General features: G+C 42.9%; 1 protein-coding gene across 1 annotated transcript in view; it reads left to right on the top strand.

Annotated features, from left to right (window-relative positions):
- The window catches only part of LOC126267344 (RNA-binding protein Raly-like), a 953,265-nt gene extending 942,357 nt beyond the window's left edge, over nucleotides 1-10,908 (top strand). The window contains exon 10 of the mRNA XM_049972467.1: nucleotides 8,316-10,908. Coding sequence (XP_049828424.1) covers nucleotides 8,316-8,399 — 84 coding nt within the window. The 3' untranslated portion in view covers nucleotides 8,400-10,908. The remainder of the gene's footprint in view (nucleotides 1-8,315) is intronic.
- Nucleotides 10,909-27,155: the final 16,247 nt, after the last annotated feature.

Here is a 27,155-nt window from a genome sequence, read left to right as displayed (position 1 = left end):
CTCTCATAGCTCAGTCAGTGGAGCACTTGCAATTGTGGTCCCGCGTTCGAGACCCAGTCTGGCACAGAGTATTAATCTGACAGGAAATTTGAAATCAGTGCACACTCCGCCGCAGGGTGGAAACTGATTCTTGTTCATTGTTGCTTGTATCAATACACCGTGAGGCATGCCATCATGGAGGGTGTTTACCTCCTCCCCTGCCCTCTATTTCTGCCACCACGTGTAAGCGAACTTCATCCCGCCCACGTTACACTGGATGCGGACATGGAGGGCCATGCGGTCAACACACCGCTCTCCCGGCCGTACATCAGTTTACGAGACCGGAGCAGCTACATCTCAACCAAGTAGCTCTGCAGTTTGCCTCACAAGGGCTGAGCATCAGATTTCTGCTGTCCATTAATTTTCTTTGATGTACCGTCAGTCCACGTTATGTCCCTAGAAGGCTCTTTATCCAGTTCGACAATCCCTGGAGTACACGCTACCATTTTATACAAAGCACAACTATACCGTAGGATGCCACCAATCCCATGGGACAGTTCAAGTTCAGAAAAGAAGTAGAGTTGAAATTCATTCAAGTCCGTGGCAGTTCCCTTCTACAAAGGAGCAGGCCTGTGTTTGAGTGCAATTTGACAGCACAGAATTCAGAGAGCTGCAGTTCAGCATCATCGTATGTTTAGTTTCTTTAATTTTGTTCCGGCGAGCTCCAGCAATAACGGGTCCTAATTAAAATTCCCTGGGAAAAAATGAAAACTGCAATAAAAATCATAACTGTGGCTCTAGATTAACTCCCGATTTTGTAAAAAAAAAAAAACCGTTACGCCGCTCCATCGCCACTAACAAAACAATTGAATCAAAGGTATGAATTTTTAGGAGTAAACTGTTGTCATAACTTCAGTGATTATTTAGAACCTGCACGCTACCCAAAATCACTGAAAATTAAATGAGCATACTTTGGCGTCAGTACTGCTCTGTTAAATAAACCATTGATCACTGAATTAAAAATATAATATGTCTTTCCAAAAATACTACAGGCACATTGCCTTGTAGAACTAACTTTCTCAGAGCAACATGATTGGGGATAAATTCAATAGCCTTGGCCTGGCGCGACCGTAAACAAGATGGTCCAAAGTAAATTCAGTACAGGGAGTACGTATTGGTAGAAACAAAAAAATAAAGGCAACTGGGGGAAGAGAAAAAATACAAGATCTATATAGAAACGTAGAAACAAATTAAAAAACGCCAAGGGATGCCTGGAAGAGACAAGAAAGGGCTTGAGAAAACTTAACGTCGCAGAAGGAACCCCATACAGAAGGGAAAGTTTCAGGCTAGTGATCAGTAATATAAAATTTCCTGTCGAGCAACGAAATTCACAACCTAGGAGGCTGATGTCAAGTGGCAGAGGCAGGCCATGAAAAAGTTCTGGGGAGATAAAAAAAAAAGACTGTACCTTTGTCTTAGGTTCTAAGTGACCTATAAGTGGCCAGATTCTGTAATAAAGAAAAATACATCATGGTACTAGTCTTGGATTGTGGCAGAACCGAAAAACAACAGACTCGAAGACTATGAGATGAAGTGCTCTAGCAGGATGTTGAAAATTAGGAGAACTGATAAAGTAAGAAATGAGGAGGTTCTCCAGAGAATCGGCGAGGAAAGGTTATATGGAAACACTGAAAATAAGGGACCGAATGATCAGACATCTCTTAAGACATGAGAGAATAACTTCCATGGTGCCAGAGAGCTACAGACGGTAATAACTGCAGGGTAAGAAAGGAAGTGGAATACATGCAACAAATCATTGAGGACGTAGGCGGCACGTGCTACTGTGAGATGAAGTGATTTGTATTCCTGGCTGGCCGCATCATACTGATGACTCATAATACATAAGTCTTGAGATAAACACTGCTGACTATGGGTGGGTGTGTTAGCTCTTACTCTTCCTGTCAGATCAGTACTCTTCACACCTGTCTGGTCCTCATCAGTCTTTTGAGTGCTTCGATGGAGGGTCAGACGTTCTTAGCCAACTATAACATGCTACAGATTTTAGCAGACAGGTTAATAAAAGATGATTATTTCAAGTGTCACTCTTCACTCGTCCCTCAACAACTGTACCATGTTCAGGGAATAAAAACATTTATCGTACTGGGCCGTTACATGTTGGTATGCAAGCAAATACCCCCAGTTAGAAGCCTCTAGACATAATATGTTGCTTAGTTCAGTTTCTCAATGAGATACGCACCTAATGCACCTAATCGACGTTTTGGCACACTTAGCACTTGGAGACATAAAATAAACTTTCACCAATGCGCTGTTAGTGGAAGCTTCCGAAATGATACTAAAGATAGGAAACAGACGTCTTCAGACCCATTCCTCTTCAGTCGTTTATCGATATCAGACAGTTACTCGATGAAGTCTCTGAATTCTGGAGACTACAGGATGTGAATATACCTTCCTTTCAGTATCCACTTTATATCAACTTCAATACAGCCCCAATGTCATATTCTCCTTATGATTTAAGAAATGGGAAGGGCACAAATCTCGAAATAGAGCAGTTTATTGGAAGACATGGCCACAGTACGCCTGTATGTACCATATGGCTCTAAAACGAAAGAGGGAGTGGATACCTCCTCTTCGGCCCCATAATTGCGCTTCCACCTGAAACGTTTGTTTATACAATGTAGCTATTGGCCGTGAGGGAAGCCACTTGTTAAGAAATTCAGATTTTTAACCTCATATTGACGCTCATCGGCTCCCAAAACGTTTTGCATAAATCATACATTTCAAAATTCGTTAAGCATAGTTTGGTTGGTTCAAGACCATTCCAAATTCAACGAAAAATGACAGGTAATTCCATTTTGTGCAGATAAAAGGACATGATGTAATGTTCCTCAACGAAATAGTCGACCAAATAGCAAAGAATAGCACTAATGGGGAGCTGTTGCGTCTACCACCAATCTCTCATATTGATTTCAGATCTACGATGAAGGAAATTTCTTACCATGGCTGGACCCCCTGTGAAGAGTAGCATGCATTTCAGCAACCTGAGAGCAGAAACCTAGAGGCCGTATAGCTGGACATCTTTCCTAGATCGCAGCTCCACAATATGAAGCTAAGTAAAGTCATATGAGGTCTACGATTCGTATGAGACTGGGACACGGATGTTACCCTGCACGTTTATACAGTGCGTCCCAGGGGGCGTGGTCGGTGTTAAGGATATAACAGGAACAATCTTTCGAAGGAAAGAAGACTAGTAAACGTAGACTGTAAAATGCATACGCTAAAAGCTGTTAGCACCTCTTCGTGTTAGTTTCTGTGAAACAAATCCCTACTAATGCAGGCTCTTTGGTTTCCATGATTTGGAATTTTTGTAAGGCCCAAGGACCACAAAAATAAAAAGAACCTTCTAGTGAACGTGAGCTCTAAAATGTTTGCCTCAAAAGCTCTGAGTACTTGTGCAATGGGAGATATGTCTTTTACAGCAGCGAAGGCGAATAAGTGCTCATCGCTCTTAACGTATGCCCTTTATAGCTCGTGTTTACTGAACATTTTTTTCTTATGTTTATTCATACTGCCTCCTCCTAAAATTTGGAAAGCAAAGTGCTAGTAGTATATGTGATTTGTTTCATAGTATCGGAGCTGAGGAAGTGCATTTTAGAGCCCATGTTAAATAGACATATTTACTTCAAATCATGGGTACCTGCCACATCTCTGAATACTTACAACCAGTAACTAGTTTCTGAAAACTGTGAACAGGATGAAGCTGAGGTGGACAACTTGAATCATAGGAAACTGACATGCACGAAGATGAAGGAAGCACAGTAATTAATGCGCAGCCAACTGGTACAAAGGGCTTTCCCCCACCTACATGTGTTACGTGCTTAGTTAAAGATTCGAATTAAGTAAGTTTAGTGTGATAGCCGAATGCTAGAAAGAAACAGATATGCAGGTTTAAGCCCTGTTTTAAAATTCCACGTGGTCAGTCCGGTCGTTGGTAATTGGAATGATGATTTGTGTGTATGTGTAGTTGTTGTGGTTTCTGGTCCGAAGACTGGTTTGATGCAGCTGTCCATGCTGCTCCATCCTGTGAAAACCTCTTCATCTCTGAATAACTACTGCCACCTAAGTGCTTCTGACCTGCTCACTGTATTCGTTGCTTTCTCTCTACGATTCTTATCTCCCCCACCCACGTCTCTGTAATACCTTATTGGTGATGCTTTGATGTCTCAGAATAAGTAACATAAAGAAGAATGCTGAATATTAGATGTGTGGATCGCGTAACTAATATTGAGGTACTGAAGACAACTGGGGAGACAAGAAAATTGTGTAACAACATGACTGAAAGAAGTAACCGATTGATTCATGGTTGATTCGCCATGAATCAACCGGTTCCTTTCTTCAGTCACGTTGTTACACAAATTTCTTTTCTCTCCAGTTCTGTTCAGTACCTCAATATTAGTTACGCGATCCACACATTTAATATTCAGCATTCTTCTTTGGGGCGACATTTCAAAATCTTCTGCTCTCTTCTTGAGTGAACTGTTTATCGTCCATGGCTCCACTCTATACAAATACTTTCGGAAAAGACATTTTAATACGTAAATCCAAATTCGATGTTAACATATCTTCTTCAAAAGCGGTTTTTCCAGTCTTACAATTTATATCCCCTTTACTTTGGCCGTAATTAGTTATTTTTCTGCTCGAATGGCAAAACTCTCATCACCTACTATAAGTGTCTCGCTTTATAATCTAATTCCTTCCGCGTCATCTGATGTAACGTGTTCTAAAACAATTCATTCATATTAATACACGCTGCCGCGGTGGCCGAGCGGTTCTTGGCGTTTCCGTCCGGAACCGCGCAACTGTTACAATCGCAGGTTCGAATCCTGCCTCGGGCATGGATGTGTGTGAGGTCCTTAGGTTACTTACGTTTAAGTAGTTCTAAGGTCTAGGGGGATAATGACATCAGCTGTCAAGTCCCATAGTGCTCAGAGCCATTCGAACCATGTGAACCATATTGATACAGGAGGTAGAGGAAATCAAAACAAAAAATGTTTGGTTAAGATACATAAGGTCCACGACAGCTATTACTGATGCTAGGGACCATTTAAACATATGGTAGTTTAGCATGCTTATTACAGCAGTATCATTCAGAGTGCCTAAGTTCTTGAAAACCGTCCCCCTGCAGGCAATGCCTGCTCTTGCTAAACTAACAAGACCTGTTCGAATACGATGCCACTGGCCTATATGCACGCAGTACATCGTCGGGCCATTGACTGTTGTGTCCGTTCGAAGATTCCCGGCATGGCCTCAGTGGTTCCATCAACGACAGCAATTCCAGCGAAGAGGGCTTCTTCTTTTTCAATAACAATACACATTCGTAGTCAGCAGCAGTAACAAAGGGTTCCATAACATTGCAAGTAGACTTCTGGCATCATATATCCCTTATCGAAATATTCTTGGTTTGATATTAGCTCTTCTAATAATTTGAGCGTAGAACATGTATACTGAAGCCCCCCTGCTGATTGTGTCTGTGTTTTGGGTTAAGATTTCACTAATAGAAAGACCAAACCAGGAGGAAGGTTTGTGTATATAATTTATCAATAATTCGTGAAATGCTGAGCTAGAGTTCCCCACCCTTGCCAAAACGCCGTCACTGCCATCTAGTGAGGAATGGCGGAATTGCGTGGAAACACAGGAGATGGCCACCCGATTGCACCATAAGGCCGATACGAGATTTTTAGACAACATAGTTGTGTGGAGATAACAGCGATTAGTTCACTTATAATCAATTATCCAAAATGACAGTCACAATCTCATTATTTATTTCGCCGCCTACCGGTTTCAACCCTTATGGGGTCATCTTCAGGGCAATTAACACCATTTGATCGCTCGCAGGAGACGTCACCCTGCCAATGCACGGTTGGTTACCACCTGGTGTTAGTATGTAGAGTTAACATGTAAGAAGTGTGAAGGGAAGTGTGGGCTAGGTTACACTGAAAACATAGCTCTTGTCGTACTGGATGTGCGGTCGGGCATCTGATAAGTGGGCGTAGGTTACGCCGAAATCTACAGCGGGCGGGAAGCCTGGGTGATGCAATGGCTTTCAGCTGCTCTCGTTGCCATGAAACATCAGTCGAAACTGCAACTGAGTATCGAATCGATAACATTCTACGTCCTGAGAACTTTGCTAGAGTTTCCTGCTTAAATCGTTTGCAATAATGACCATTGTAATAGACTTCCTTCAGTTGACTTCGGTTTCTCGAAGGAATCATACAAGATACGTCTGAATAGTTCGGTGTATGGTTTCAGAAAATAAGGAAAACAATTGTTACAAACAAAATACATTTGCTAGCCTTCAAGGAAATCACCAATAGCTACAAGTTACGTAAGGCTGTTGGGAACTGTCAGCAAAAGTACCTTACGGAATTATCCAAACACTGTGGTCAACCGTTGTTGGATATCCACTCTATTACAGGAGATGAGATCTGGCGCTACCAACACGATGCGGAAACAAAAGCGGCCGTCAGCACAACGGTGAGCATCGCTTCCTCGCCTGTCAAAACATGTCGGCTCTTACTAAATCCAAGATTGATGTTGATCGCCTTTTTCGACAGCCAGGACTGGATCCATCATGAATTTATACCCGAGGGAAACGGGAGACATAATGAACACCTTGCCACTGACTCGCCTGGTTACCGTATCGTACTGGTAGCACGAGGTCTAATCTCCTGTAGCGATGCGGATATCCGACAACGTGTGACCACGGTGCTTCGAGGGAATCCACAAGATGCGTTTACTGACTGTTCCCAACAGCTTTACAATCGATGCCAGGCGTAACTTGATTTCCTTGAAGGACAGTTAAGGTCGTTTGTAGCACTTGTTTCCATTATTTCCTGAGAGCATTCACCAAACTTTGCTGATGCACCCTGTACTTCCTACTGACCCTAACACCGCACAGGGAACCCTGCTGCATGAGTACCGTGGCGGTTCAAATGGCTCTGAGCACTATGGGACTTCACATCTGAGGTCATCAGCCCCCTAGAACTTAGAACTACTTAAACCTAACTAACCTAAGGACATCACATACATCCACGCCCGAGGCAGGACTCGAACCTGCGACCGTAGCAGTCGCGCGGTTCCAGACTGAAGTGCCTAGAACCGTTCGCCCACCGCGGCCGGCTAGGACCCTGACATAATGATAGTTTTGTTTATGGGCCTCTGGGTACAGCTGTGATCAAAAATTCAGAGAGCAACACTATGTAACTGACCATCATCACTTTCTCATATATATTAAAAGCTTTGCCGTCATTTGGCTTTGATTTCCTGAAGGAATCATCTATATCACTTTGGTTTCCCGAGAATTTGTGAGTTTTGCTTCTGTAACTTCGGGAGCGATGACGAACCGAAATTTGGTTGTGTCCATAGCTCGAGAAGTCACAGCGGACGCCTTTTTCCCAACGAGACGAACGAATATGCATTTTTGTGGAAGAGATCTGCGAAACTACTGTAGATTCAGTCGTCTCGTGAGCTCAAAAGCGTCCCCGGTACCTTCTCGAGCTGTAGACACAACCAAAATGGCCGTGGAGAGTTGGTTGATTGGATTGGGGGATTAAAGGGAGCAGGCTGCTACGGTCATCGGTCCCTTAAACCGTGGAGAGAATTTCGGCTAGTCGTCGCACATGAAGTTAGAGAAGCCATACTCCACAAATCTTCGGGAAACCAGAGCTATGTAGGTGATGATTCCCTCAAGTAATTAAAGCCAAATGACGGTAAACCTTTTAAGTTACACTAAAGTGACAATACTCAGTCACGTAGTTTTATTCTCTGAAGTTTTGATCACAATTCTACACAGAGGCATATAAAGAAAATTACGGTTACCCCAGGCTACTCACCCAGCCGGGATACCTGTGCCCAGCAGGTGTGGGTCAGTGGGTACTATGCACAGTGTTGAGCTTATTACTTCAAACTCAAAGTTTCATAATGAGCACTTGCTTTGCCTGCAGGGCGAATTGTGACCGTTGAGAGTAACATTGTGCAGCAGCCGCTAGTTGCATTTAACTTTCCTTTGGTTTACGTGTTTCACTTGCCAGACGCAAGCGTCTAAAGAAAGTGAGTAGCCGGCGGCCACACGTTAAATACATTTGGCTGTGTATCGTACCGGCGTCAGTCGAGTGCAACATGTATTTCTAAAGTAAAGTTGTAAGCGACTCGGTGCAGCTCCATAGTTTTATGAAACTTGTGTGTTAATTCTGCAGTCTGGCACTGTGCTCGTCGCTCTTAGCCACCGGCTGACGTCACGTTTTGCCTCGCCTGTGCAGGAGCAGACACCGGCGACGCGCGGCCCGGCGCAGCTGGTGCTGAAGGCGCTCACCAACGGCGAGATCGGCGCCGTGGACTCATGATGGGACGCGACACCGCTCTCCGGCCAGCGCCTGGGTCCTCCAGCGTAGGCGGCCCGGAAGTCGCTGGAACGACCTGCCTGGAGGCCGCTGGAAGAAGGGGCGGGACGGCCTCTGGCCCGCCTGCCTCACCCCGCCACCCACACGCCCCTCTTCACGTTACCACGAGTCGTAACCGAGAGCAATACTCGTTCTCCCCCAAACCCCCGTTACTTTTCCACGCCGAATCTTCCGAAGGAACTCACAACATTTACAAGCAATTCGAGAAGTTTCGGGCGTGATTCATTTTTCCACCCGAACGCTCCAGTTGCGCTGTCTGAGTGTATTTTGCTACGTTTCTTCTTGCTTGTGCGGAGACGGGACTTACGAAAATTGTCCCAAGTCACGAATGTGTCCGGAACGTTGGAGAGGTGCATTTATCTTGTTTTGGATTCGTCAAAGTAGAAAAGTGTTCTGACAGGGAGGCACTGTGTGTTAAATTTTCCATTTTTCCGCTTCAGAAGCAGCGTGGCATTGAAATATTCTAGTGTTATGTAATCTCAAGGAATATAACTTGATAAAAGAAAAATAACCATAACCTGTCTCGTATGTATTTGTTGCACAGTCAGCGGAAGTGTTCACCATGTCCTTCGTGACTGAATACCAATGCTTCGTACATCATTAATACAGCATGTGTATCAAACACGGTGGTGTGTCAGAATCAGACATCTATGACTTTACTGAAACTTAGTGACTACCCGCTTATCCATTCGGCTGCCACAGCTTTCGATTAACAAAAAGAGAGTTAGGATTTTAATAAAGCAGTCCAAGAACAAAATCGAGGTGCAAGTATTATGATAAGTGGTGAGTGTTTTTTTGCGGTAATATATGGAAACCTTGACGTTTGAAAGTCCCTACATTGTTTACACGTTAACTGTTTTACTTCGGTCTGAGTTACAGACCGAATGATGTTCGTTCGTGTGATCAGAGAGATGTGGACAATCTAAAATTGAATTCTGGTAAAACGTGCGAGAATGTTTAACAGTACACTGACTAAACTGCTTTTAAATGTTGAAATAGCTGCTGTCTAAAATACAAAACTCCCCTCAGAATACTGGTGCTGAAACGGGAGACTCAATAGAAGTTGACAGGGGGCGAGTGTAGCCGCTTTGACTTGGGGCTTCATTAACTTGCTTGGAAAGAAAACCTCAGGATGGGACACAAGTTCTTTAGGCAGACAGCAACGTCGTGTTTGCTTCTGTAATCAAAGGATGAATTTGTTCACAGAGTCTGACATCACATTATTGTGTGAATAATTCATGCACATGCTTTATTTAAATATTTCTTAAAACTGTCTAACATGTGGGTAGAAAGCAGAACTTAGCTAAAATTACTAGATGAGCGAATCCAACAAGGTTGAAAGCACCACAAACTGAGAGTATGTACTAAGAAATCACAGATATGAAATATCGAACGGTATTTTTTTGTGCTTTGGTGAAGGACATGTGTTTCCGATTGGTTACTCTAGAAAACCGAAGAACAGAACATGTGCTAAGTATATGATACTGAGAACATTGCAGTTTATACTCATACTGTAAGAGAATGACTCACAGTGAAAAAAAAGAGTGATAGTTTCATATCAACCGTAAAACTGGTCTAATATTTTTATGGTCAGATGTAACTTGTTCGATTCGGTAAGGGTGACCGTAAATGCTGTTCTGTTTCCAGATACTTGAGTCAGTGAATTATACATAACAAAAACCCAGTAAAATCTGAACACAATGTATGTGCGAGTTGCTGAAATGGAAAACTTTTACATATTGATAGAAGACACGTTCAGAAAAAGTTTTCGCTGAGTGACCAGGTACATATGTTTGCAACGCTATTTTAGTATGAAAAAAATAATCCTGCACAGTTATTTTCAGTCTTTACATACCCTTCCGTTGTCTGGAACCTCAACAAAGCAAGGCAAGCGCCTTGCTTCTTTTAAATCTTCCTAAATCATTCGACTCTAAATCGGAACCCATGCAATTACGGCCAGAAAGTGTTATTTTTCTAGCGAAATATGGGACCTATGTAAAAATTTCATAACATGTTGAACGTTATTTTACTTATTGTTTAAGCTGAACATCAAAGACATGTTGCCACACAGACGGGTCGAAGCCATATCAGAAAATGATGCAGAGATTATTGTAGAAAATTATAGTTTAAGATCGTTGTAAATAAATTTTGTGAGAATTTTCCCAGTTCGTATATTCATTAAGTTAGGAACTATGAAGAATTTTATCGCTACGTCTTACGTTGTGGTTAAATGACATTTTAATTACGAACAACAAGAAAAACTTCAGATCTATGAAAGTACGTGGTTTTAAGTGAACAATTGTAGAAAACAGTATTTTACTTTCCGAAAGAAGAAAGAAAATTTACGAATCTGATTCGCTTCGTGTAGTGTTCCCATGTGTGTTTCTATTTCTATGTAGCTGCATTTGTAATAGAGAGATGATGCATAAAAATAAAGCATTTCGTTTAGAAACTTGTATTGACTTATTATGTACGATCCACTGCAGTTACTTATGTTCATTTGTAATTTCAGCAACCTTCCATCGTATTTTGGGCAGTGCACCTAGCTGAGAAGAGGTTAGTTTGTTCAGTAAAGGACCAAACTTCGACAAGTGGTCTATTAATGAACTGATTTGAAAACGTATCCACTCACACATGGAAAAAATTGGTATTATATAATCAAAATAGTATTTAGAAATACTTATCCAACAAAGAGTAAATATTCCATGCAATAACAGACTGATATTTCACAACCCTCTTGCATCTCATGAAAGGTAAGGTAGCTAAGGGGATAAACTACAGTGATGCAGACGCACTACGTTACTAGTAGCTGCCGACGTAGGGCCAGGTCAGTCTTGGTTCCGTAGAAAAATAGCGACTCGCGAGGTAATAATGTCACCATGACGTTTCTTAGAACACATAATGAAGGAAGGCCAATTTACATTTTTAGCACTTATTGAGTTACTTTGAAATTCTGAAAGTGATGTGTGTAAAATACAGGCAGCGAAAGGTTTTGTACAACTTTTACAGAAACCGAGATCGAAGGACATGAAGAGAGTAAGGTAGAGTTGTACTCTAGTCCCGATCTTGTTCAGTTTCTAGACTGAGCTAGTGCTAACGAAAACTGAGGTGGAAGTGGGACAGCATATTAAAGCTCTGAGAGAAAACTAAGAAGCTGAGGTTTGCCGATCACATCCGTAATTCCGTCGGAGACGTTGAGAAACTGGATAGGATGGATGTTGTCTTGCCAGCTGAAAGTCAATAGAGGTAAAAAAAAAGTATGTCAGACAGAAATCGGAATAAAGCAGGAAATACTGACGAAAGTAGATTACGAAATGATGCAATGAAAGCCTCAAATAAGATTTGCTGTTTGAGGAGCAGAACAACTGCTGACGGCCGTAGCTGAGACGAAGTAAAACGTAGGATGCGTCGCAATTACAGTGTCTCATGCAAACACAAATTTGTTACGGTAAAACATTAATTTAACTGTTAGAAGTTCTTTTTTGATGTTATTTGTGTGGGATATAGCCGTAAACATAAGTAAAACGCGAATAATGATCAGCACAGACAAGAAGGGAATTGTAACGTTCGAAATGCGGTGCTGCGTAAGAATGCTGAAGATTAACGCGTATGTCGACCAACTGTTATCGATTAAATCGAATCGCGAAGGAAGGTAAGTGTTTCCAAGTTTAACAAAACGAAGAGTCGGTTTATATGGCACGTCCTCAGGCTTCAATAAATTATTATAGTGGTAGTGGAAGGAACTATGTGTGTGCGTGCGTGCACGTGCGCATGTTTGTGTGTGTGTGTGTGTGTGTTTTGGGGGCGGAGGGGGAGAGCCTAACAATGTAGTGTCTGTAACAAGACCACCATCGGTTGGTTGTAAATGCGTAGGAGGGGGGGGGGGGGGGTGAGGGGTTAGAAACAGGCTGAAAAGCTGATGCAGAGCAAGTTATGCTGAGAAATAATTGTTAAGTAAAAAGTTCGGAACGTTGCGCCGAGTTAATTGGAATTGAAGTTAGCCAATTAGGCAGCTATGCCCGGAAATTCAAGCTGACCGCCATATACAGTTAGTGTCAGATGTTCTCATAGTGTACGACAGCGCACAAGACGGCTCAGTCTTCGTTTCGGGTTGGGGCCCTTACTACCGTCCCTTTTCCAATTTTTGTTTCGCTCTCTGGTACGGTTTTAGGAAACTAAACGAAGAACAAATTTGGCGACACTGTCTCTGCCGGACCGCTTCATACAAGGACTGTTCAAATAATTCCGGAACACTCGTAATTTCACACCAATGGTATGTTGCGATTGGCATCCTTGCGTACGCCTGTTTACGCTGATGAGTACTGAAGCAGTACTCTGTGTTAAGAATGGTTCACACGGTTTAAAAATGGCGCACAGCTACCCGATTGGCCAGCTCCAATGCTAATAAACCGGAAACGTCGCAACATGTCGATTTTCTTCTTAACAATTATTTCTCAGCAGAATGCACCCTGTAAGACCCTTAACTTTTCAGACTGTTTCTGGGCAATAATTCTGTATGATCAACAGGAGCACATAGGCTTCGTAACGGATCAGATACAATAATTTCACACCTGTAACTATAGCTGAAGGACAAGTTATTAGTTCTCTACGATAAGGAGCTCAAATTGCACATAGTCCAATAAAATGGAAAGAAAGATGAACGAGTCCGTCACTTCGTCTCGTGACACAGTAACTGCGGAAGCATTCGTCGTCCACCTTCAGTGAGCTCGCTTTAAAAGGTCACCTGTTAGCTTCGATTATCGATCATACAATTTTCCAGCCAGTGTTGAAATTTCTTTTGACTCGTTACATTCTTGTTATTCTTATGAGCACATCAAGAAGCAATATTTATTAAAGAACAACAATAGTCTGGGGTGCTGCTGTCATGGACTGTGCAGCTGGTCCCGGCGGAGGTTCGAGTCCTCCCTCGTGCGTGGGTGTGAGTGTGTTTGTCCTTAGGATAATTTAGGTTAAGTATTGTGTAAGCTTAGTAACTGATTACCTTAGCAGTTAAGTGCCATAACATTTCACACACATTTCAACATTTTTGAACAACATCAGTAAACTGTCACCAAACGCCAGTTAGAAGTTGCCTGTCTGGTGTCTTCTAGGGAGAAAAACTGATTTCCACTAATTTATATAATTATTGATAGAAATTAACGACTTAAAATTCTGTCACAATTTAAAAATTAATAGGTATAATCTTATGTTAAAGGTTTAACATAATGAGTCAAATATTGAAGTTAGAAGCTGTTTATACGTTTGAGGCAGCGTGGTTCACTCGGGTAACTTATCCAGACCATATACAGTGTACCAGTGTTTCAGAATTGGATAGCTTGGAGACTTAGTGACAAACTCTACAAATAATTTCAAACTTTTTCTCGGTGAAGGCCCTATACAATAAAGAGTTCGACGCTTACTTTATTTTCACTGTTCGTGCCGTAATACTTCAGTACGAGGCATGATGTTTTAATTTATTATTTCTTTCCTACTAATCTACTCTCAATACACTGTGCAACCAGTTTCAGCGTATGGCACTGAATGTTCCAGCCAAATTGTGTGATTCGGGGCACATATCTACATTACATCTACATCCATACTCCGCAAGCCACCTGACGGTATGTGGTGGAGGATACCTTGAGTACCTCTATCAGTTCTCCCATCTATTCCAGTCTCGTATTGTTCGTGGAAAGAAGGATTGTCGGTATGCCTCTGTGTGGGCTCTAATCTCTCTTATTTTATCCCCATGGTCTCTTCACGAGATATACGTAGGAGGTAGCAATATACTGATTGACTCCGCGGTGAAGGTATGTTCTCGAAAATTCAACAAAAGCCCGTACGGAGCTACTGAGTGTCTCTCTTGCAGCGTCTTCCACTGGAGTTTATCTATCATCTCCGGAACGCTTTCGCGATTACTAAATGATCCTGTAACGATGCCCGCTGCTCTCCGTTGGATCTTCTCTACCTCTTCTATCAACCCTACCTGATACGGATCCCACACCGGTGAGCAGTATTCAAGCAGTGGGTGAACAACTGTACTGTAAACTACTTCCTTTGTTTTCGTAACGCATTTCTTTAGGATTCTTCCAATGAATCTCAGTCTGGCAACTTCTTTACCGACGATTAATTTTATATGGTCATTCCATTTGAAATCACTCCTAATCCCTACTCCCAGATAGTTTATCGAATTAACTGCTTCCAGTTACTGACCTGCTAAATTATACCTAAATGATAAAATATCTTTCTTTCTGTGTATTCGCAGCACATTACACTTGTTTACATTGAGAATCAATAGCCAGTCACTGCACCATACGTCAATTCATTGTAGATCCTCCTGGATTTGAGTAAAATTTTCCACTGTTACAACCTCTCGATATACTACTGCACCATCCGCAAAAAGCCTCAGTGAACTTCCGATGTTATCCACAAGGTCATTTAGACATATTGTGAATAGCAACGGCCCTACGACACTCCCCTGCGGCTCAGCTGAAATCACTCTTATTTCGGAAGACTTCTCTCCATTTAGAATAACATGCTGCGTTCTGTTATCTAGGAACTTTTCAATCCACTCACACAGTTGGTCTGATAGTCCATATTCTCTTACTTTGTTCATTAAACGACTGTGGGGAACTATATCTAACGCCTTGTGGAAGTCAAGAAACACGGCATCTACCTGGGAAGTCGTGTCTATGGCCCTCTGAGTCTCGTGGACGAATTTAGCGAGCTGGTTTTCACACGATCGTCTTTTTCGAAACCCATGCTGATTCCTACAGAGTAGATTCCTAGTCTTCAGAAAAGTCATTATACTCGATCATAATAAGTGTTCCAAACTTAACTGATCGACGTTAGAGATATAGGTCTATAGCTCTGCACATCTGTTGGACGTCCCTTCTAGAAAACAGGTATGACCTGTGCCCTTTTCCAATCTTTTGGAACGCTATGCTCCTCTTGAGTCCTACGGTACACCGCTACAAGAGGAGGGGCAAGTTCCTTTGCGTACTTTGAGTAAAATCGAACTGTTATCCCATCAGGTCCAGCGGCCTTTCCTCTTTTGAGCGATTTTATTTGTTTTTCTGTCCCTCTGTCATCTATTTCGATATCTACCATTTTATCATCTGTGCGACAATGTAGAGAAGGGACTACAGTGGAGTCATAATCATTGAGATGCACGAAGAAGTAGCTTTTGTTAGAACTGAGTGCCAGTTACCCAGACTGCACTCTTACTAGAAGCTCCTGTGTTACAAAGGTGAGACGATACCCCCGCCCACTGCCGTCTCTAACTTGTCAGCACTCCAGTGCCGTGCTGAGAACCTGGTATCATTTCCTCGTAGCGCCACTTATTCTTCCTTCGTGGGAGGACCGAAACGCTGTGTATTCAGCCTCCAGCTTGGCAGCTGAACAGCTACCAGGTAGAGAAGTAGCGGTTCTAGTCTAGGAAGCTCTCAACGGCCCCGGCATACCGCATCCGAATCTATAGCTATAAATGTACTCGACAAACCATTATGTAGTACATGTCAGAGGGTTCATCAGTCAGTTATTCCTCCTGATCCACTCGCAAACGGAACGAGGGAACACGACTGTCTGTGCGCTTCCATTCCAGCCATAGTTTGTGTTATCCCGTCTACACGATCGTTGCGCAAGGTGTGTGTTGGTGGCAGCAGAATCGTCATGCTGGTTGTCGGGAGCGCCGGTTCTCTGAGCCTCGTCAACTGTCTCGCGAAAAGGGCGTTTTCCTCCGATCAGTGGTTCCCATTTGTGCTCTCCGAGCATTTTCGTAACACTCGCGTGATGATCGGACCTGCCGCTAACAAATATACACTCCTGGAAATGGAAAAAAGAACACATTGACACCGGTGTGTCAGACCCACCATACTTGCTCCGGACACTGCGAGAGGGCTGTACAAGCAATGATCACACGCACGGCACAGCGGACACACCAGGAACCGCGGTGTTGGCCGTCGAATGGCGCTAGCTGCGCAGCATTTGTGCACCGCCGCAGTCAGTGTCAGCCAGTTTGCCGTGGCATACGGAGCTCTATCGCAGTCTTTAACACTGGTAGCATGCCGCGACAGCGTGGACGTGAACCGTATGTGTAGTTGACGGACTTTGAGCGAGGGCGTATAGTGGGCATGCGCGAGGCCGGGTGGACGTACCGCCGAATTGCTCAACACGTGGGGCGTGAGGTCTCCACAGTACATCGATGTTGTCGCCAGTGGTGGCGGAAGGTGCACGTGCCCGTCGACCTGGGACCGGACCGCACCGACGCACGGATGCACGCCAAGACCGTAGGATCCTACGCAGTGCCGTAGGGGACCGCACCGCCACTTCCCAGCAAATTAGGGACACTGTTGCTCCTGGGGTATCGGCGAGGACCATTCGCAACCGTCTCCATGAAGCTGGGCTACGGTCCCGCACACCGTTACGCCGTCTTCCGCTTACGCCCCAACATCGTGCAGCCCGCCTCCAGTGGTGTCGCGACAGGCGCGCATGGAGGGACGAATGGAGACGTGTCGTCTTCAGCGATGAGAGTCGCTTCTGCCTTGGTGCCAATGATGGTCGTATGCGTGTCTGGCGCCGTGCAGGTGAGCGCCACAATCAGGACTGCATACGACCGAGGCACACAGGGCCAACACCCGGCATCATGGTGTGGGGAGCGATCTCCTACACTGGCCGTACACCTCTGGTGATCGTCGAGGGGACTCTGAATAGTGCACGGTACATCCAAACCGTCATCGAACACATCGTTCTACCATTGCTAGACCGGCAAGGGAACTTGCTGTTCCAACAGGGCAATGCACGTCCGCATGTATCCCGTGCCACCCAACGTGCTCTAGAAGGTGTAAGTCAACTACCCTCGCCAGCAAGATCTCCGGATCTGTCCCCCATTGAGCATGTTTGGGACTGGATGAAGCGTCGTCTCACGCGGTCTGCACGTCCAGCACGAACGCTGGTCCAACTGAGGCGCCAGGTGGAAATGGCATGGCAAGCCGTTCCACAGGACTACATCCAGCATCTTTACGATCGCCTCCATGGGAGAATAGCAGCCTGCATTGCTGCGAAAGGTGGATATACACAGTACTAGTGCCGACATTGTGCATGCTCTGTTGCCTGTGTCCATGTGCCTGTGGTTCTGTCAGTGTGATCATGTGATGTATCTGACCCCAGGAATGTGTCAATAAAGTTTCCCCTTTCTAGGACAATGAATTGACGGTGTTCTTATTTCAATTTCCAGGAGTGTAGTACGACGCCTCTGAACTGCTTCCATGTATTCCGTTAATCCGACCTTGTGGCGATCCCAAACAGCCGAAGAGTATTCATTAATGAGTCACACAAGTGCTATTTCGACGGTCTCCTTTACAGACGTCCTACAATAGCTAGAAGTCTCCCAATAAACCGAAGTCAATGATTCGCTTTCCCTCCCACCGACTTTATGTGCTCGTTTCTATGTGATGAAGCGGTTCAGGCAAGAGCTTCGAGCAGGTCAGTACGTTAATTTCATTTCATCTTTTCCGTGGCCTTCGTTTTCTGAACAAGAACGCTGTTATTCTTGATTAACCCTCTTTCACATCGGCTAAAATTAATCTTAGTTGCTTTCGTAATATTGATCCCACATATGTGCTTGCTTGTTGTGCTAAAAGATGGAGACTTTTCAATGCACTAACGCAAGTCTAAATGCCGTGAAGCGCTTATGTTATACTCCAAAGGAATAAGTTTCTCGTTTTCTCCGATTATCGTAGACTGAAACTGTTGTGCGACTTTATAAAGAAATTTGGAGCCCAATACTCTGTCCAGATTCTTGTGCTGGGAAATTACGCCTTACTAGGGACAGGGAAAAGATCATTTTTATGACTAGATGCGGTGTTATATTTTGCCCAATTCGATGTTATTCTTCGCTAAATTCTATGTTATTATTTGCCAAATTCGGTGATGTTTACTGCCAAATTATGAACTAGTTCGAGGCCTTTTGCCAGCTTCAGTGTTATTTTTCGCCATTTCGATGTTGTATTTCCTGTAACATTTTATTTTTTGCTGATTTCGGTGTTATTTTTCCCATTGTCTGTGTTACTTCTTCGCCAAATTCGGCTTTGTATTTTTTTACCAAATTCGACTTATGTCTTTGTCAATTTCGGTGTCAGTCTTTGACAAATCGGAGCTATTTTTTGTCGGTTTCGGAGTTACTATTTTGCCATACTCATTGTTTCTTTTGCCAAATTAGGTATATTTTTTTCAAATTTGGCGTTTTGTTGCCAATGTCGCTATGATCGTTTATGTCAATTTCGGTGCTATTTTGACGTCACATCGTAGTGTACGTGGTAAATAAACTGTCATTTTAAGATTAAACACGATCTTGAATCTTGAGGAAAAAAGAAGGCAAAAGTATTTTAACATTGAATAACTGTCACTTACGGATATTGGTAAGTTGTCATAAGGTTTACAATATTTTTGTAAGGTAAAATGACAAACGACGCGATATTTCGTAAAAATCACCGATTTCGCTTTACTTATTTAAAAATCGCAAGTTTCGCATTATGTTTCGCGTTATCGTTTCCGTGAAATTTTGCTTCCCCTACGCATAACCTTTTGCTGTGATTCCGACCGGCCACGTTTGAGCACCATAATGGAGGATTACCGTGTTGTGCGCTTGCCGTCGAATGGCACTCCACCAAATAAATTTGAACTTTCTAGAGCTTTCTGACATTTTTTCACTAGCATCTCGCTGAAATTGTGAAAAGAGAAAGAAGCCTGTAAAGTTTCTCAGTCAACGGAATACTCTATTACGCGACTGTGGAGCGCGGAGTAAAGGGCGACCGAATGGAACCGCCAGTTTTCTCTTACGAAACGTTCGCTGTCTCTCCAGATGTATTATTATGCTCACAGTATCATTACACGATGTAATTACAAAGTTTCCTGAGGAACTGTTTTATGGTCGCACATTGTACACTCCCAAATTTGTGAGAGTTTTCTGATCAGATCGACAATGCGTGGCCCGTGGAACAATGTTGACTGATTACACCTCCCACAGCAGTTATTTAAGTCATTTGGCCCACCGAGAAAAGCTGGAAATTGTCCACTGGAAATGATATGCGTGGTAAAGTCCGCTGTTAATCTCCTTGCAAGAAGGGAAAGTAAGTCTCTGAATAATAATTAAGAGAACTAGAGGCAAACAAGCAAACATATTCCCCTCTAATGGAGCAAAACAGTTTATTTCTGCTTTAGTGGACTTAAATACGTCAGTTCCTTGGACCGTACCATACTGCAGATTGCTCTGAGCTCCAAAAATTAGCAAAATGTGCTCACGCCTAGGCTGTCATAACACTCATCTTCGAAAAATCCATGCTGCCGAAACCTTCTCTCCCCAATCCCCTGAACTGTGATTGCCAACAAAATGTATCATGTTTTAAGACTGATTTTACAAGACCTCCAATTTACAACTATTTCTACAATCATTTAAACTTCAGTCCTTTCAAACACATGGCATCCCCATCACTGCTTCATTGTCTTCCCGCATAAAAATTGGGCATTCTTGTTCGTTTTTGTCCCTCATCTGTTCGTTGCATTCCTGTGCCAAGTGCCGCCTCCCAGTCCTATATCTCAAAACTTGTATTGCCCTACTAACATTACGAAAATATTTCGTTCGTCAATTGGGAAACCCTCTGATACTTAGGAATGCTCAGAATGCGCAAGACACATGGCGAGCAAACAGGGTCCGCTAAATATTCTCTAAATCCCAAAGGCGCAAGACTTTTAGAAATTCGAAGTGCGCTTATAAAGCTGTGCCTTACTTATAATCATCTGATGCGGTAAGCCACTGTCGTTTCTCATCTCTCTGACAGGAAAATCGTGCCTGCTCCGCAGCAGTCTCCTGTACTGCCGTTAATGTGTATAACACCACTCTTCACATTAATGTCTTAACGGATAATTAGAATTGGCCGTTTCCTGGAGACTATGAAATGAGACGTTGAAAGGTTACCGTCAGACCTCCTTGCCTAGGGGCGCAAGGTGAAAATTGATGTCGTCAAGAATCCCTATCCACACAATGATGCTGAACCGATGGAACCGCGCGGAGTGACCGAACGGTTGGAGCCCCTCCCGCCGGAGGTTCGAGTCCTCCCTCGAGCATAGTTGTGTGTGTTCTTCCTAGCATAAGTTACTTTAAGTTAGTCTAAGTAGCGTGCAGGGACCGATGATCTCAACAGTTTTGTCCCTTAGGAATTCACACACATTTGAACGTTTTTGAACCGATGGTGATGAGATGCCTTAACCATTCGCCGACGATTGTCTGTGGCCGGCAGATGAAGATTATGCAGACTGATGATGGCCAGTTGTGGTCGAGGTTGCATAGTCAGTGAAAGGGCGGTTGACAGAAACCCCATGATTGTGATGGTCTGGTGCAAAAACCATCGACAAAATCCCATACAAGATATTCGCTACTAATAACTGTTGCACTTGTTGCAGGTGATAAGAATAGTAGCAGCTGTCATGGAGGATATACATGATCATAGTTTGGCTCACACCATCTGACGGGTCACTTCCTGAAGCTTGTACTAGTGTTTGTCTCAATATCCTGTAGAACCCAAATTTCGTGCACGCACAGTTTGCCGCCTCTCTGCAAGTTAGTGTATCTAAAAGGACCAATGATAAAAAAAAGCCCAAAAAAGGGCTTAAAATGCTGTGTGATGTGGTTGGTGACTACGTGGATACTTGTTTCGGTACGGCCGTGCTGTATCTGGACCGCATCCATCTGCTTGGCTGTACACAAATTCCATCTCGGCTTGTTCCCGACCTGTCTGCTGTTTACAGTACGCTGCGTCAAGCACACAGCCTGCAACACACGGTGAACTCAGGGCACGTAGTCAGAGGAATTGTCATTCGTCAGCGCCATCTACTGTAGCAATGATGCGTTTCGGGACAAATCTTCATTGGACCTTTCTTCTTTCATTTCCAGTCAGCAATCCGTTACCGCAGTTTGTCGGTTTTAATAACTTTTAGCACGTATTGTCATTATAAATTAATGTACAATCTGTAGTGCTAAACTCGCGAAAAGGGTTCTGGCCTCCCTGCAAGCGGTGAGCCGTGTCTCTTGTTTCATTAGCCACAGCACCCAAGAGCGGGGGGGGGGGGGGGGGGGAAGCAGGTTGAATGGACCTGCGACTGTACCTCCAGTACTCGAATAAAGAGAGTGCCCCACATCTCCAGAGGACTGAACAAGTGACCTCGCGATCGCATTCCAGTGTTCTACCACTAAACGACCGCGGCACAAACGTTCAGTATCATCATTTGAAATCATTGCATGCAACTGTATACAATATAGTTCTGGGTGTGGGCGCTCATTGCCTGCATGGTATGTTATCAACACCCTTCATATGGGTGTTTAGGAATTAACACACACGGCACTGATAAACAGTACCAGTCTTAATCAGTTTTTGCCTGACAGATATTTGAAATGTAATTAGATAAATTAACTGCAGAGCATCTCGTGAGTCTGTATTATTTTTAACAAACAACTCCACTTCAGCATTACAGTTCGCCGACACCTCAACAACATCTTCGCCGGGTGTTGGATGGGATACATGGCTGTAGGATGGCCTGCTAAATCAGCGGACTTGAACACTCTGGATTCTTTCAAATGGTTCAAATGGCTCTGAGCACTATGGGACTTAGCATCTGCGGTCATCTGTCCATTAGAACTTAGAACTACGTAAACCTAACTAACCTAAGGACATCATACACATCCATGCGCGAGGCAGGATTCGAACCTGCGATCGTAGCGGTCGTGAGGTTCCAGACTGAAGCGCCTAGAAACGTTCGGTCACACCGGCTGACACCTCTTGATTCTTTACCTCTGGGGTCATATGAAAAGCGAAGTGTGTTCTGAACAGTTCCTGATGTGCAGACCCTTCTACAGTGTTTCCACGACACTAATAACACTATTCGGAGAGACGGGGGAACGTTTAATCGAGTGCGGCAACACATGAGGCAACGTGGCGTGCATTGAATACCACGGAAGCCACTTGAACATATGTTGTGACGTGGACACTATGCAGTTCTGTATTCTGTTCCGCGACGATTTGTCGTTGCTGCATTCACACCGTCCATTTATGGACACATGTTCATTTCCAGCCAAGAATGCGTCCCTGCACTTTGTCGGTATTACTAACGTTCACCCTGTGTACAAAAAAGTACAGTAGCCCAAGATTTTTTTGGCATATTGGAAAGACGTCACGAAGGTGCTGAAGAACCTGAACTGAGAGATAAGTGAAGACAGATGCAACCTATTCCGAGAAAGAAAAAAATGTTCAAATGTGTGTGAATTCCTATGGGACCAAACTGCTGAGGTCATCGGTCCCTACACTTACACACTACTTCAAGTAACTTACGCTAACGACAACACACACACCCATGCCCGAGATAAGGCTCGAACCCTCGGCGGTAGTGGCCGCCCGCTCCGTGACGTGGTGCCTCAAACCGCGCAGCCATTACGCGTGGCGAAAAGACTACTTATGCAGTTTCAAGACTAACTTTTAATGATGAATCTGGGAATACCTATGTTTATCATTCCTAAAGGGATGGTGAGGACAAAATCACACTACTTACAAGTGTGTACCGTGGTGTTTAAGCAGTCCTGCTTCTCACACTCCATATGTGAATGGAACGTGAAGAAGCTCTGTTGCTAGCACAGTGGAAAGTAATCTGCATCATATATTTCTCTGTGGTTTCATAATATGAATAAGGATGTAGAAATATTAAAGAACTACTCACTTTTAGGCCAATCGCTGCCATAAAAATGTGTGTGAATTCCTAAGGGACCAAACTGCTTAGGTCATCGTTCCCCAGACTTACACACTACTTAAACTAAGTTATGCTAACAACAACACACACACCCATGCCCGAGGGGGGACTCGAACCTCCGGCGGAAGGGACCGCGCAGTCCGTGCGGCCAATGCCACACCCCATCGTCATTTTCTCTCTTATCAAATTATCTGTTCTCAATCACGAACCCATTAATTCTGCCAAAGCCCAATAATACTTTTTTTCTCGTTTGTGCTTCCGCAGCCATTTGAGCCAAGTACATTTTTGTATCCATGTCTCTTTACAGTAACATGTGCGTCCCGATTTGGAAATTTGTGGTAAGTTCCTATGGGACCAAACTGCTAAGGTCATCGGTCCCTAGGCTTACACATTACTTAATGTAACTTAAACTAACTTATGCTAAGGACAACACACACACACACATGCCCGAGGGAGGACTCGAACCTCCGACGGGGGCAGCCGCGTGAACCGTTTCAAGGCGCCTGAGACCACTCGGCTACCCAGAACTGCCGCATTCAGATCTCCCATTAGAATTGTGTTCAACGAAATAATCTGCTTCTGTAACTGTTCTTCAGAATCCTCTTTTTTATCTCATGTGCGTCCCATCTTGGGAGTAACGCTTGTCATATCGTCACATTCTCCTATTCAAAGTTTCATTTATCATTCTCACCTTTATTCTAGCTATTTCCTCTTTCCGTCCACGTTTAACAAAGATATCCATTCCACTTTTCTCACAGCCCATCCATCACAGCCTACCAACACAGCAGTCGGATTGATAACTCATTTACCAATTCACACTTTCCTTTGCCTTGTTTCTGCCACCGAAACTCATCCAGCGTTTGTCTTTCCATCAGTTCAAGTTCTATCTCTTTTGCTTTCGATGTTCTTACGTTTGCTGTTTCCATTAGCTATCCATTCGATTGCTGTGCTTACATTCATCTGCCTTTCCAGGGATTTCTGCGTCTCTGACGGCTTCTTATTTTCTCAGTATTGGCTTGTTGGATCTATCACTGTTTCACCAGTTTCTCAATGTACCAGCACTTTTCAATACTCCTGCGGAGCTTTCACAGGCTTGTATGTTTCATCTACGTTTAAATAGTGAACTAAAAGTCGTGGCTTACATTATTTATCTGCCTGTGTAAACTGTTTTACATTCTTGAGGATTAAATTTCTGTTTCTATATTTCTGCGGAATTCCGTTTTCAGTTTGATTCATTAAGATATTTTATAGTGTGTGTGAAAATGACTTCCCATTTCACATGCAGGTAAATAACATGCAGCGCAACATTCAACTCACCATGTAAATGGGAAAAAAAGAAAAATGCACTGCCTCTATGACATAACCTAGCAATAGACTCACATTCAACATTTCGTGAGACGAACAGTCACGTGCATAATAATTCACGAGAAATCAAAAAACCAACATTCTCAAAAATTGTGGAGACATAAGGTACACAAAGGATCCAGAACACTTATTAGGAAAAGGACCTATCAAAAAGAACCACAAATGATCATCAGCATAGTACAATACTTTGGCTTCAACAGCAAAACAGTACAGAAACTACACAACAACGTTAAAATGTAGATATGAACAGAAGAGAACAAAATTAAAAACAAGCTGGATACCAACACCTAACAGCAACACACGATTCAAATTCACAGGAGAAAGCTCATCCCTCGAAACAAACCCAAAATGGCATACTATAACATATTACAACTAACACATGTACAAGATAAATAACACCTTCAAAAATACATAAAATTAATAAACACCAGGCTGATTTGTCTCTAAGCTCACACAAAAATCAAAACATTGATGAATGATAAAATGTATATTAGTCATCTGACTATGATAATAGTGTATCTAGTGATTTATTCACATTTTCAAAGAAAACTTGAAGCATTAGTGCCTTTTTAACTGTCCCCAAAGGCTGCAATTAATACCTGATTCACATAAAGAATTTTTAATCCACGTGGTCACAACTCGCAGATAATACCTAACGAAACTGAATATAACTAGATACATGGACATCGCTTTGCTGCTGCAGAAAATTGTAATATGGAGGAGGCTATTCAAAGAAAATTATTTTTTTGGAATAACTATCGTCTAGAATAAGATTAAGGTGTTCTTTACTAATGTATGGTCTGACAATGTTACAATGATACCAGAAAAATCACACATAAAGGTGATATGAATTTTTATTCAACTATTACTTTTAATCTCTGCTTACAAATGTGAGCACTGATGGTACTCACCAAGCAACAAAGGAAATATTTAGTTACAACTGAGTCAGCTGATCAAGAAAGTTCAAAGCATAAAAATTCAGTCTACTACACAGTAATAACAAGTGTAAAAGAATGGAGAAAACTACCTCCAATATTTATTTCTGGACAAACAGGTGGGTTAATATATACAGTGAGACAAATTTTGAATACATGTGGTTTCCGAACACACTTGACAAAAGAAGTTTGTAGAACATCCTGACAAAAAATTCACAAATTATACTACCAAAATATCTTGTGCAAAACGACTGAAGGCCTGTCTAAAAGGGATCATTTCGAGGTAAACAAGCAGTCTTGATGAAACTTAGTGGGTACGTAACGGGATCAGAATAATGTTTTATGTACTTTTTCTTTGACCAGTTTCATTTTTGAGGGGCAAAACACTCCCTAAAAGGTAATTTGGTATACTAGGTGTGGAGCTGTACAAATTTGATCTTTGAGTATTTGCAACATATTTAATTAAAATATCAAAATATTTATTATTATTCTAATTACTTTCTTTTGCTTATTTCTGTTTCGTATTTTAAACTGTTATTTTTGTTTTAAATTAATAGTCTTGTTTTAGTTTCTTGTTTCGCTTACTTTTATAAATGGAAATAATAAGTACACATTATATGATAAACTATAATTACATTAATGATAGTATGTGAATGAAAGCTATAAAATAACTTTCCCTACATCATGCACATGGAATGAAAGAAATTTGTCCACACAATACACTTGACGGACCACATGTTACGAAATCAGAACTCGGCAGGTTTTTCAAATTGTGGTGGGTACACTTCTAAGTTGTGAACAGTTCAGTGGTAGTATTGTTCTCATCAGAATCGACATTTGTTAGTTATAGGATACTGGAATGCAGTTGTAGGGGAAGCATAGAACAAAGTTCTACGGCAGAATATGGGCTTGATAGTAGGAACGAGACCCTAATGAACCACGGATCTTGCGGGTGGTGGGGAGGCTTGCGTGCCTCAGCGATACAGGTAGCCGTACCGTAGGTGCAACCGCAGCAGAGGGGTATCTCTTGCGAGGCCAGACAAACGTGTGGTTCCTGAAGAGGGGCAGCAGCCTTTTCAGTACTTGCAGGGGCAACAGTCTGATCTGGCCTTGTAACATTAAGCGAAACGGTCTTGCTGTGCTTTTACTGCGAACGGCTAAAAGCAAGGGGAAACTACAGCCCTAACTTTTCTCGAGGCCATGCAGCTTTACTGTATGGTTAAATGATGATGGCGTCCTCTTAGGTAAAACATTTCGGAGGTAAAATAGTCCCCATTTGGATCTCCAGGCTGGGACTACTCAGGAAGACCTCGTTATCAGGAGAAACAAAACTGGCGATCTATGGATCGGAGCTTGGAATGTCAGGTCCCTTAATGAGCAGCTAAGATAGAAAATTTAAGAATGGAAATGGAAAGGTTAAAGTTAGATGTAATGGGAATTGGTGAACAAGATTACTGGTCAGGTGAATAAAGAGTTATCAACACAAAATCAAATAGGGATAAAGAAGGAGTAAGTTTAATAATGAATAAAAAATTTGGAGCGCGGGTAAGTTAATTCGAACAGCATAGCGAATGCATTATTGCACCCCAGATAGAAAGGAAGCCCACGC

Source organism: Schistocerca gregaria, chromosome 4 (assembly GCF_023897955.1).
Source record: "Schistocerca gregaria isolate iqSchGreg1 chromosome 4, iqSchGreg1.2, whole genome shotgun sequence".
NCBI classification, from domain to species: domain Eukaryota; kingdom Metazoa; phylum Arthropoda; class Insecta; order Orthoptera; family Acrididae; genus Schistocerca; species Schistocerca gregaria.
The sequence above is the reverse complement of the archived record's forward strand: the minus strand, read 5'-3'. Positions and strand labels throughout refer to the sequence as shown.